We start from the raw sequence: 13,904 nt of genomic DNA on the forward strand, positions 1-13,904 counted from the left end.
TAGGTTGTGTACAGAGAACCATATCCACATCAGCATATGCATGCTGAGTGAAACTACAAAAAACTGCTTTTCGTCCCAAATATCTTACGATTTACAAGTAATGTGATATTTTATCTTACACTTTAATTTAAAAACAAAGACTTCACATTAGAAAAAATCAAATCGGCACTTCAAATTCATATATCGGAGAGTTACTTTATCAACAATGTTATGTTCTTTTTGTGAGTTTCACTGTTCTCAGCAATTTCAGGTCTCAAACTGAGTTAAAAAAAAAAAAAAAAACTAATTTAAATTAAGCATTATCTGCTAAATTACTTCATTTATTACTCTAAGAACTGCTTATATACAGGCATTTCTGACAACTTACAACAGTTTATAATTATTGTGTCAAACCGTTTTAAAGCTAGCCATGTAATTTGTTGAAACAATGACTTTATTACAGTAATCAATAACAGCGAATTCATTAAAGTAATTAACAAAGTATAATATGTGAAAAATAAAACTCTCTCTACATAAAATCTTATGCACACCATCTTATTTACAAACATTTTAAATCTATACATGATACATCATTGAGCAAATATTATGCAATAGCACAAGAGGAACTTTATCATTTTGAATAAGTGCCATCTTTGGTAACAATAATTGAGCAAGTACACTATATCTACTCGTCCAACATAACTAGAAGTAACAAACATAAATTTCTGGGTCTAGATACGAAATTACTGAGAGTGAGTGAGTTCTATATTTAAATATCGTATCAGAACGAAATTGTAGCTCTTTATTGAAAGTAACCATATTTCAGACATATACATATGTATACAAGACATTTCAGCTTAGTATTGACCATGTATATATATATATATATATATATATATATATATATATATATATATATATATATATATATATATATACAGTATATGGATAGACAGATAGATGAACATTGGACTATCAAGAAATTGAAACATACTTGTTACAAACATTCGCTAGAAGTTGAATTCTTAAGCAGTCATATATATGCACTCACACACCACACATACATATATCACATTGGACAACACACAATATAGTGTTTACTTCCTTATCTTTCTTTTTCTTTCTTTCTTTTTTTTTTTTTAAAAAAAAGAACAATACATTCCCTTTTTCATGATTGAAGCCCAAAAACGTGGAAAAGTTTGTTTTTTAGGCCACTCTGGCGTTGATCCAATCCTGTCTGGTCCGAGGTTCTCTGTACATAACCTATGGAGGCTGTAGGCTGAAGAGACAAGAAATATATAAATGCTTGGAGGGTAGGTCACCAAATCCACAAGCTTTGTCAATTTTTAATCATTCCCAATCCACCCTGCTAAGTGCAGCTATAAAAGTTACCCAATTCTACTCTGATGCTTCAAAATTTTTAGGACAAGTACACACACACACACATATTTATATATATATGTATTTCAATCGTCTACAATCTCCATCCCAAATACTTCAATTATGTATACTAGAATGAAAATACTAATACATTACAGTCTCCGTACAAATTATAAGGTGTATGATGAATATCAATAGTACATGCAAAAGTTCTTCCAATATCCTGCTTACTGTTCATAATCGCGAATTTAAATTTGGAAGTGACATACATGCAAAAAATAATGAAGCACTGTGCAATAAATGTGAAAGCACATAAAAATACATATAATCATTGCTGCAAGGTTATAGTTTATAAGAAAAAGTAACTGAAGAACTCAGATTATAAAACACCTATATATATAAATATAACCCTACAGACGTCACAAAAATAAAACTAAATTAATTCCTGCCCAAATAAACTTTACATTTAATGCCAAGTATCTTACCATTTCAATCACATACAATTTCGAATTTAAATCTTTAATACGTAATTATCTATGTATCCTTCTTCGAATTTCAATTGTGTCTTGCATATATATATATATATATAAACCATACTTTTATTCTAATTACAGATGAACGCTTAAATCCTGCCATTAACTCCACATTAATCAAAACACAACTTTTAATCTTACTACCAATCATCTGTTTTAAATATGTCCGTAAAATAAGTACCATGTGGATTTTGTTATACAGGAACATAAAATTCGTTTGTTACTTAAAATTTTTGTTTCGTTTTTAAGGGACGCGAGAATAGATTAGCCATTCTACCTAAAATTGAATACTTACAACGTACATTATTTTCGTATCTTTCCGAAAGTTCTTTTTCTTCTTTGTGGTGAATACACACTACTTTATATCGACTAATTGTATCTGATAACAGGAACTAAGTTTTGTATTCTTATGCAATACTGAGGTTAAGAAGGGCGGATCTACTATTAATGAAGCTTAGAACCACGTTAATATATATGATTCTCTAAGACATTTAGTGAAATTAGAGGGTGAATCTAGAAATAGAAATAATAATAATAATTTACTGGAATATATAGTACTAGTTGCGAGGTATTGGTTCCAAAAAATCCCAACGAATTCAGTTGTGGGTTTAGGAGATACGAGATCATCAATACAGCCACTGTCAGAATTGTAGGGTAATCTCTAAATGAATGTAACTTCTCAGAGTAGAGAAAAAAACGTAATTTCTGCATCAAATGCAAGGAAATTAATTGCAGAATATAAAAAAACGGTATGTCATTCATATCGATCACATGTTTTGAGGTTCGATGGCTTTGTTACTTTTTTTTTTAACGGCAGATTTGAACTGGACACACACCATTGCTCTCGATATAGTGCAAGTAAAAATTGCAATTATATTTTGATGAGATACAAATGTAATAATATTCAAATATTTAAATATTTTCCAAAACGATCAAGCGATCTCTTCATAAAACAATGAAGACCCGAAGAATCTACCTCGGTTTAGACGCGGTGCTGCCATTTTGAAACTTATAAAAATCTATTGTTTTAGAATGTTTATATACTTTTATAATCTCACATAATTAAATTCTAAATGACAAACGGGGCATTGTGATTATTATATTCTACTTTTACACAATAAGTTAGCAAGTGTAAAACATACGAAATCATTAATTGTAATGAATTCATAAGAACATCAAAGCACTTTCTCTATTTCAGACGAGATAATTGGCACTTTGGGGTGTATGCTCCTCATTTGAATCTTCCCGTTTCTGTACTTGTAAATTTCCATCCATATCTTCTCTGTCCCTGCTGCTGCAGCCATGCCCCATACAATATGCACACACGGTTGAACATTTTAAATGAATTCCGACAACGTCTTGAATAGTCGTTTTTGCGACAAGAGACTACATGCAGCAGCTCTACTAGAGCAACGATCTTCGAGGTTGGTATAGAACGCATTTCACTATCATCGCAGATAGCCGTTCACTGTCTTCCATCCCCAGCATAATATCGATCTCGCCATGCCATTGCCGCCCGTGGTGAAAAGAGCTCGGGATTAGTACTGCTGACGAATGTCTACTGATGTCAGAGGAGAGAGAGAGAACTTGGATTGCGCATCTGAAGGCTATTCAAAGATTATCTTCGCATGAAGTTGGTACGTTGCCTAAGTTTTTGGTCTCTTGAACCATACAGTGGTGAAAAGAAAGCCTCACCTACATTATCAACAACATCACCTGATGTTTGAAATTATTTTCAAACGTACATCTTCAACTTGTGTCCGGTGGAGCGAAGACTATCATTAAAACCAACTGCAAAGGCAAATCTGTGTCTTCACTGTTCAAGACTGCTTCAAATCTATAATAACGATTGACACAACCATCATATCAGCACGTACTTCAACATAAAGTACTACTGCTTGCCAAATTACTGCTTAGAAGGGAGATGAGTGACATTTTGCCTATTCTGTTTGAAATAAATTCAGAATGTTCTCGAATGACGTAAATAGAACCCTTAACTTCTATATCCACATAGTAAACTTCGTATCATCGACATGGCATTCCATATCTTTTGTGCTTGGACCTCCGCCTAGCTATCAAATACTACAAGGATATGCCCATAATGCACAACAACGTACGGTGTATAATACTGGCATTTCAGGAATGTCGCTGGACATTGTTATACAGAGGTTGTTCAGTCTACATTTGGCCAATTTCGACTTACCTAAAAATTTAGAAGAATCCATGGCGCCAGGTCCGTAAGTGATCGATGTGTTTCCCTTGGTTCCTAACAATAGCCCGACAGCGTAATTTCCACTGGAATAGGCTTCTCTGAAGAACTGGGAGGGGAATCTTGTCCCATTCCCTTTGCACAGTTTTCCAAAGTCCTTCCACAGTTGTCACACGCCGTTTTCCCAAAGCCCGCTTCAGCAATACAAATCCACAATAGTCCATAGGACTTGCATCTGGAGATTTATCAGCTACCTCATTGAAAGGTATCACCTGTATACCACTTGCCTCCTCCATCTCCCTGTAGAATGCGAGGGACGATCGTAAGGTACGTGATGAGGCCTTGTCCATATGAATGCGCACCAGATTGGCGACATTTCCGTACATTGCTGGAATCTCATGCTCGTAGATCGGCCGCATGATCTGCTCCTGAAAATACTGCGAATTTATTTTGCAGTTCTTCGCCACCCTACGAATCTTCAGTTTACCTTGGTAACAGTAGCCAGTAACAATTATGGACCCTTTTGGGAAGGATTTTTTTAGACACGGACCCACCTTCTGAAGTTCTTGGCGTCTTTCTCTCGGTACATGATAGCTCTCAGTTTACCGCAGTTGGAAAGGTAAATCCATGCTTCATCGAGCGTTACGACGTACATCCACCTTTGTTTTGCCAGATGCCGTTCGTACAGCTTCCTGGCGTTACACTTTCGTTACTTTTGGTGGGCATCCGTGAGAAGATGGCCGCCAGTTCTCATAAATTTTTCCAGCTTGAGTTGATGGTGTAACGTCCGGCTCACAGTCCCCAAAGACATATCAAGACGATTAGCCATACACTTTTTGTGTTGGCGCATTTTCTTGCATTGCCATTTTGCGAAGTTTCCTCTGCATGGTGGAGGTGGCCTTGGTGCATTCCCGCTTCCTAGGCAACTTCGTTGGTGATCCAAATGATGGAGCTTCGTTGCCCTTGTACTTTTTAATAACATTTTTATTCCACTTAAACTGATGTTGCAACCATTCTTCTTGCACTGTTTTCTAATGACAGAAACACTAAAGTGAGCGTCATAAAGAGCAGCAACATAACCTTCCCAAAACCGGCTTAGTTTGGGCGGCATTTTGGTCACAGAGCGGAAACCCACACACTTGGAAACAAATTTAACACAACATTCACAACAATGGTCTTGTTTTGTGCGTTATTGTCGTCCGCGCGGAAAAACAACTCCGTTCCCAGGAAGCCACTGCACAAGACTGTAGGACGCCACGATCCAGGTCGGGTGAGTCCATTCTGCCCGGGAGGGGGAAGGAACGAAATCGGCCAAACGTAGGCTGAACAACCTCTGTACATTACAGATGAGATGTCCACCATTGGCTATATGTGACACACCCTCTGTTGAGACCCTATGTGTAGTATTCTGCTTTGATGCAAACAAAGTTTGCGACTATAGATAATCCATGTTCTTCCTTATTAGAACTTCTTCAAAATGAGAGAGGAGGCACTAAAAATTCAAATCTTGCTCCGTGAGATAAGAAGGCTAGAGAAAAACTGCTTTAACGAATATTATGGATCATTCTGGTGAGGTTTTCTTTCTATCAGTGCATGTTGAAAGGAGAGCAGGTGTTAGTTGTTCGGAAAACTTAAGTTATTAACTTTATATGAAGACAATCAATAAACTGTTTATAAATCAATAATTCAAGTTATATCTGTTTCCTCCAATATCAGCAGACGTTCATTAGCACTCACTCCGAGGCTTTCTTCGAGAAAATTTTGTCCGGGAGGGCAAAATTAGTTCGTGAGGTTGTTGCTCTTGGACAGTATTGGCTAAGGCATGTACTGTATACACAGGTGACATGTAACTGGTGTTCAATTTATTTTCGTTGCGGGGTGAAGTCCCTCCGGAAGTATGCCTGGAAGAAACACTGTTTACTAGGGGTACCAATAGTGTGTGGCATTACAATTGATATTCTATGCTGGGGATGGATAATAATGGTTGTTTGCTGTGATAGTGAACAGCGTCCTATACCAATCTCGAAAATCGTTACCGTAGAAGATCTGCTGCATCTAGCCTTATTGCAAAGACGACTGTTGAAGATGGTGAGAGTATCGGGAATCACTCAAAATGTTCAACCGTGTGCGTATTATGCGGAACATGACTCCAGCAGCAGGAACGTAGATGCTGACGAGGATGTGGATGGGAATTTACACGTATAGAAACCGGAAATTCAAATGAAGAACATAAACCTCAAAGTGCCAAACATGCTCGTCAGAAACAGAGAGAGAGAAAGTGCTGTGAAGTTATTACTATTCAATGCAATTAATGATTTTTCTATATTTTAAATCACGTAATTGCTAACGTATTGTCAAAATAAATAAATAAATAAAATAATCACAACGCCCATTTTATCATTTAGAATTTACCAGTGTAAGATTTCAAAAAATATACACAACACACTAAAACAACAGATTAGATAAATAACACTAAATTTTACAAGTTTCAAAATGACAGCAATTGCGTCTAATGATGTCAACACATATTCTTTGGGCCTTTTCTTACTTGATTAACAAGTTGCCTGATTTTTTTGGAAAACATTTGTATATTCAATTTTGTCTCTCATCAAAACATAACTGCATTTTTTACAGGCATTACGTTAGGATAGTTGTTTTCTGTATGGAAATTTGTCACATTCCTTGTTTCTTCTTTCATAAAAAAATATACGGTTAGCCTAAATGATTCATCCGGTTTCAAAGCACTATTTAATGACACGTATATGACATACAACGACGGGTGATACATGAAAAGACAGATACACTCACCAAGTTTAAAAAAAGCCCGCCTCGTGGCTCGCATGCACGTTAGATGGCAGGCCTGTGACGGCACTCTACAAGATGGCGGCAATGCGGAAAACGAGTTTTTGTGTATCAGAATATGCGAAATTTTCGTCGTTACGAGCGTTCAGCGTGCATTTGTACACAAATAAGGAACTCTAAAGAATAAAGAAAAGATAAGGATTAAGGTTTTGAGGAGGCTTTATCTTCGATCTTGTTACTCTATTGAAACCAATAGTTATGGATGTACTACTTGGGTGTTGATTCACATAGTTTGGAAATCGCCCGTAGTTTCACACTGTGAAACGAAACTCATTTGCTTTTTTTTATTTGATTCTCTGGCCCCTTCAGCAGTGAGGCTATATGAAACATAGATCTACAGCTCAACGCTGGATCCGAACTACTTGAGCTCCCACCAGGAACCTAACTTGGGTCTTCCGCACCAAAGGTGCGTACGGTATCAACATAGCCACAAGAGTGTTCGTGCATAGTAAGTCACAGATTTGCTTCTCAAGGTCACCAGAAGCTGCTACTGAATCGCACTAATTTGAGTGCTACTAAAGTTTGATCTTTAAAATTATCTGCTACACATTCCGCATTGACTGAAAATCATTTCTAGATATAAATTTCCAACACACAAAATCAAGGCTATTTTAACATCGATTAAATCGCTGTACTCTGAAGTATCTCAATTCATTAGACAAAAGTCATCCAAATGCTGACCAGTTCTACAATATTGACTCATAACTGTTTTACAATTTGGATTTGAACAGAACTCCTTGAACTGCTTCACAATTTTCTCTCTCTTATTGCCATCTTACCAATTATTTTCAACTAGTTCAGCTAAAAATGACTTCACGAGATTCACTCCAACATCAGATCCTGTAGAAACATTAAGATACAAACATGAAAGAGCTCAATTAATTATAATTTGAAGGTGACTCTTCTCCAGAGGAACAAATTTCTGTAGATTGCAATTTCATCGAAAATTCAGAATGTCCAAATCCATTATTGTTTGACATTTGTTAAAGGAAGTGGCAAAACTAATGTCAGCGTTTTAACAGGAAGACTTTCTTCGTTTTCCACATCAATCCGCAAACTGAAAAAACTAAAGGCTTCTAGTTTCACAAACTTTTGCATCACATTCTTTTCTTTTTTTCTTTCTTTCTTTTCTTCCTTTTAAATCAGAGTCGGTAAGATGTAAATGGACTAATGTCAATTTGAAATTTAGGAAGGAGAAGTTGTACTTCTGATGCAAGTGAGTTGAAAAAGACAAATTCTTTTAACATATCTGACAAGATCTGATGGCTCGAAGAGCTGGAAACTTCCTTATCCTTTTTGACACTTTGAATACGAACACAAGATACGGATAAGTGTCAATGGTTTTCACAGCAACACTACTACTTTCAAGTCAACACAGAACAAAACTTCACCGGAAAATTTTCTGAATGTCTATAAGTGAGTGTTCTCTGCACAATGTGCCGTAACATCCTTAACTAAGTATACAGAGCTCTTAGAAATCTCTAGTCCGTTGCGTGAATTGCAGCTTCAAATGCTTCATGCAAAGTAACCAATCACAACTTCCTATATTAAATATTACAGGATCATCTGGCGACGTCTTGGTATCTGATTGAAGGTATGCAGTAATTTAAAATTTACATAATGACTATCCTTTGAAAACAATGAAAAAGTCAAACTGTAGAATGCCCTAAAAATACTAATGTCAAATAACGCGTGGTTACATGCTATTTTGTTACGCTGAAGCTGCAATTTTTCGACAATCTCACTGTATGGGAACATAAATTTGAACACTTTGACATCTTTTGCAGCAGTGCGCATTGGTGTATGGCATTACACTTTAAATACACCACAGTAACTGTTCATGTACTGCTATTGTTTCTGATATTGAGATGGACAAGGAAAACTATGTGCTTCTTATCTTTCAAGTGGCTTGTTACTGCTTGCCGTCCCATGTTACTCAGCGAAAAAACGCTCCATCAAATGTTGCAACAAGCAGAAAATTCATTATCTGATATTTCCCGAATCCATGATAGCGGATTATCTAACAACCAGGAAGGACTGAACATAGTCTTGGAATACTTAAAAGCTGACATGTTTGTTACCTGCACCAGAACACTGCATACAACGAACACCGGTTTACTATCAATCTTGCATCTGGAACTTGAACAATCACGCTAAACCAGCAGGTTTTAATAAAAATGGATAATATCTTTATAAAGCTATTACTACATCCCCCTCCTCGACCCCACTTCTTCATCGTCTTCCTGTATAATATGCTGTCGTAAATAAAAAATTGTTGGGGATTGTACAAAATATTTTTCTTTTGTCACGTACGCAACCTCGATCCACTTCCTTTTTGGTGCACAGTCAATTCTTGTGTTTAGTCTAGGTATTTAAGCATTGTTAACGTTATGAGATCAGAAATTAAAATGCTTAACTCAAATACGTAAACAATGAAATATGATCGCGCGCTTAATATACGATAATAAAGTGTATACATTCATTCCCAGGCTTATTTGTAATTTCTTGCAACAATGTCACCTGTATCACTTTGTATTATTAGGTTCGCATACAAAATTCCATTTTCCAGCAATGGATACTATCGCAAAAGTAAACGAAATTCCCACACCAGAAAGTGACTAGAGAATAGCTTATTTCAGAGAAAAATAAAATCGTGACCCAGAACATTACTTACTCGAGCGAAAGAAGTCATCCGCAAATTCAGTTTTACAATTCCGAAGGTGTGTTACGGTTAAGCTTGTTGCTTAATTTTTATACTTCACATTAAGTCATTAGTTTAATGTTCTACATCGTAACTATTGATTTAATGATGCAAGAGCGAAGGGAATGTGGATAGGGGAGAAAACGAGAGAACCAGAAGAAAATCCGCCCACTCGGTATTTAGTTACCACAAAACCTGTATCACGCATCTGTGATCTGAAAGCACGGCGCCGGAAGTGAAAGTACTACTCACAAAGCCATCGAACTTATGTTTAAGTTAGTATCAATATGAAAAAAATATTTCAAAATCTACGTAACATTTAAAACGTGATCGATCCTTTGGGTCAGATTCCTTCACTCAATGTAACACGTGATGAAGAATCTATTTTTCCTAGTTCCAAACCCAATGATTTTGACGAAAAACAAGATATAGAACCACAATATATGGACATAACGGTGATATCATTTACGATTTTTTCTCCACAGTAACAGTATGAAGATAGAGACATTAAAACAGGAATTGCACATCATAAAACCTAGTTACTTTCATTGTATACTTGATACAAATTATTATTTTACGCTAATTTGAATCACAAATTCTAACCGTCCTATTTTCTTTTCTTTTATTTTACTGCGAATTGCTAAGTGAAAAAATTCAATCTATATTAACTATTTTTGAAGATCGGTGAACCCAACGCGGTGCGCTCTCCAAAAGTTTTAGTGACCCCCTTTTAGGATATAAAATATTTTTCACACGTCTTGTCTGAAAGAACCTCGATTTATGGAACAGAACATTTCGTATCGGCATTGAAAAAGCATAAAAATATTTGACTCAAAGAATGATTGAAGAGAATAAAATTTTACTTGAGATAAATACTGTTTTCGCAAACTGCTGCATAATTTCTGTTGTCAGAGTAATTTAAAATAAGAATAAACAATGTCTTTTTCACTTATGAGACGCATCATTATTAATTAATCAATAGAAATGTATAACTATTGAAAAAGAATGATTAAATACGAACTAACAAATGTATAACAATTAATAAATACTTTATTATAAGCACCAAGTAGAAAGTACACTTTGGTATCTGTAGACGTACCCCATATTTAAGGATGAAGAGTCCGATGAAATTAGTCCGGGTATCCACTGTGTATTGATCTAATCCCTACGCTTGTAACGGCCCCAAAAGTACCGTTACATTTTGTTTCTTATTTCCGTTTCTTTGTTCGTAATATTAATTTATTAATTAGCTATATTCTATGTTCTTTAATATTTTGCAGAATTATTATATTAAGATATTATCATATTTATGTATTACAAAACATGTGAAACCAATAAGCCATAACACTTCCTTGAAATGTCACATGGTAGGAAAGAAAATTGGGAGTAGGAGAAAAGAAAGTTGTATTGAATATTGAATATACATTTTTCCTTAGTGATTCTTGGTTTGTAAAGTGTTCGTGTTGTTACATTATGAAGTTTTAAATTATTTCTGTCCTACGAATCATTCTTTACTTTTATATTGCCATGAATAATTGAAATTACATTTGAAAGTAGCTTATATAGTCAAACGTTATGGAATATATTATTCAGCAGTTTCTAAAATAATCTAGATTTTGTACAGTAGAAGCTGGTAATACCTTGTGATTAAATGTTAGTCAAACATTAATAATAGTACACGTCTTAATGTAGTTTAAGCTGTTCCTCCATAATATATTTATTTACTTTAATTCAACTACTATTGCAATGTGATGAATTGAAGAGAGAAATGCAAGAGAATAAGTATGTTTGCTAAATAAGTAAGTTGAAAAGATGATGAAGAAAGATGAGATTTAATGATATGAATGAATCAACGATGTAATTATGTATTATTGTTATAAAATATTGTATCATATGAAACGACGAATTATGAATTAAGAAGATTAATGTATGATATTAAAGTATTCCTCCAGTTGATGTACTCCTGTATTTACGCTTGTCATTCTCTACGTTGTGATGTTATGCAGAACCTTATGCAGAATTTCAGAGGAATGGTTAGGAGACTATCGTGCTATTGATGTTATATGTGCTGTGTACTACATATATATATATATCTATTGTTAATGGCAGGTGAACTTTAGATCCATAAATCTACTGTATATTTGTGGATATTAAAGTATTACTACTGATGGGAGATTTTTGAACATCGTTATTAATTGAAGATCTCTTCAGCTGAATTCCATAGCATATAGATATGCAGTGTTAGACAATAAGCGCCTGGCGATGGTCATCCGCTTCCCTTTAGCTCCTGTTCTTCGAAAGCAAATCAGATGCGTTATTTAGTTGTAGTTTATATTAAGATGGCGACCCAAGAGCTTACCTTTTTAGAAGTGAAGGAGAAAGAATTTAGTTGATGTCCACTTCTTGGTAATACGAAGAAATGGTGGAGCATCACACGCTAATGTGCAACTGCATCAACAATTTTCAACTCATACGCACTTACGAAATAAACCTTATTCGAAATAACATACATTACAATGAAAACATAGAAGTTCAAATACGAGTAACCGTATTCATTTCTGTGATAAACCACCTTCACTTAATGCAGGACAGGAAGTTCTGATAAAATAGAAACCAAAGGGAACAAAAAAAGGAAAAAAGTTAGAATATGCGTGCATCAAAAATGAATTTACCATTGCATCATTGACTAACTGCATTTTGTGGATGATTCACTAATATAATATTCCACTGCACAAACGAAGAGAAAAGATGATGATGTGCACAGCTGCAGAACGTGAGTTTGTTATACTTCGTTAGTGCAAAACACAGTGATTAAGTTTGAAGTATATATATATATATATATATATATATATATATATATATATATATATATATATATATATATATATATATAAAACATATGAAATACTAAATGTTTAAAAATCTTATTCTTAGCAAATCGAAATTCCCTCCTGATCTCAAATTTCCTGCCATTTCTGTTTTCTAGATTTGTCGCCTCTTTTTTGTGTAAGGTGGCAACACTTACTACACGTTCCCCCTTATACCAGTGTTTGATTGCACCCGTAGTATATGCTATTGTTCAACAGATTTCGAATCTCCGTAATATGACCGACATTCTGTCGGAAAGGTGTAAACACTTTTTCAGGCCTGTCATGCTTAGTAAGGTTTCTCTTGGTTTTCCCTCATTAACACCAGGCAAATGCCGGGATTGTACCTAACAAAGATCCTAGGGAGCTTTCTTCCTCACTATTCCTTTCTTCCTTCCCCACTCCCCTGGGTAATGATTGTCGAGAGACATCATCCCTTACACGTACGGGTTAAAATACGGTCGTTGATATCGAAAGCTGAGAAATGACCAATCCTTCTTTCTGACTATGGGGATTCGGCACTGCCTTTGGGAATCCCTATTTGCACATCTGTTCATAAATTGTCACTGTTTATAGATTTCACTACAAGTGGTATCGTCCATTTTTGCCATTTCGTGCCAAGTACCTATTTTCGTTGGGATTTTCTAGCTGCATGTGGGAATTCCTATTCACACCGCTCTCATCTAAATTTATTGCATTTACGTCATTGCATTTGTGATGTATATATTTTCTTGTAATCTTTTGACCGATAGCGGGTGTTCATGAGATATTCCTCGCTATATCAGCGCTTTCAGTTTTTCCAACATCTTTCACGTGAAATGGTTCCGCTTTCGACTCAACTTCATTTGATAATTTTTTCTTAATTTCATGTTTATCACCACTTCTTTCGGTTGTTAATGCCAATCCTTAACATCCTAGATATAACAGCTATTACAATAATAAAAACTCCATGGGAGTGGGTAATCCTCGTACATATAACTGCGGTGGTTAAAATAGACGGTAAAATTTGTGAGTGCTCTATTGGATGATAGTGAACAGTACGTGAAGCGGTGTAGCAAGGATTCGTGTGTGCAACAGGCAAGACGTTCATGCTGCAACTTGGATACATCTCAGATTTTTAAAGAGAGTAAATTGTGGGTGTATGGTCAGCTGAAGTAAGAAAAATTCATAACTGCCATTATATTAGGTATATTAAGAAAGTGTTCAAGATAATGACGGCATACATAACTCATGGGAAGACATCATCAGACAATAGGAACAGAGACTAACACCAAGTCTAGGTGACTGGAATCGCCGAGCTTTGAAAGACTGTCACAAACAAATGTACAGCTAATACGGCATAACTCGCTACAAAACTTAATCAACTCCTGGAA

At 35.4% G+C, this 13,904-nt stretch overlaps 1 protein-coding gene across 8 annotated transcripts in view; it reads right to left on the minus strand.

The window, feature by feature from the left end:
- The window catches only part of Klc (kinesin light chain), a 244,533-nt gene that overhangs the window by 6,470 nt on the left and 224,159 nt on the right, over nt 1-13,904 (minus strand). Inside the window, exon 13 of one of the 8 annotated variants that reach the window (XM_081725518.1) lies at nt 266-1,258. The exons of the other annotated variants lie outside the window; for them this stretch is intronic. Coding sequence (XP_081581644.1) covers nt 1,148-1,258 — 111 coding nt within the window. The 3' untranslated portion in view covers nt 266-1,147. Of the gene's footprint in view, nt 1-265; nt 1,259-13,904 lie in introns of those variants that run through there. 8 annotated transcript variants of the gene reach the window in all.

The sequence above is a fragment of the Thermobia domestica genome, chromosome 9 (genome assembly GCF_964235325.1).
Source record: "Thermobia domestica chromosome 9, izTheDome1.hap1.1, whole genome shotgun sequence".
Lineage (NCBI taxonomy): Eukaryota > Metazoa > Arthropoda > Insecta > Zygentoma > Lepismatidae > Thermobia > Thermobia domestica.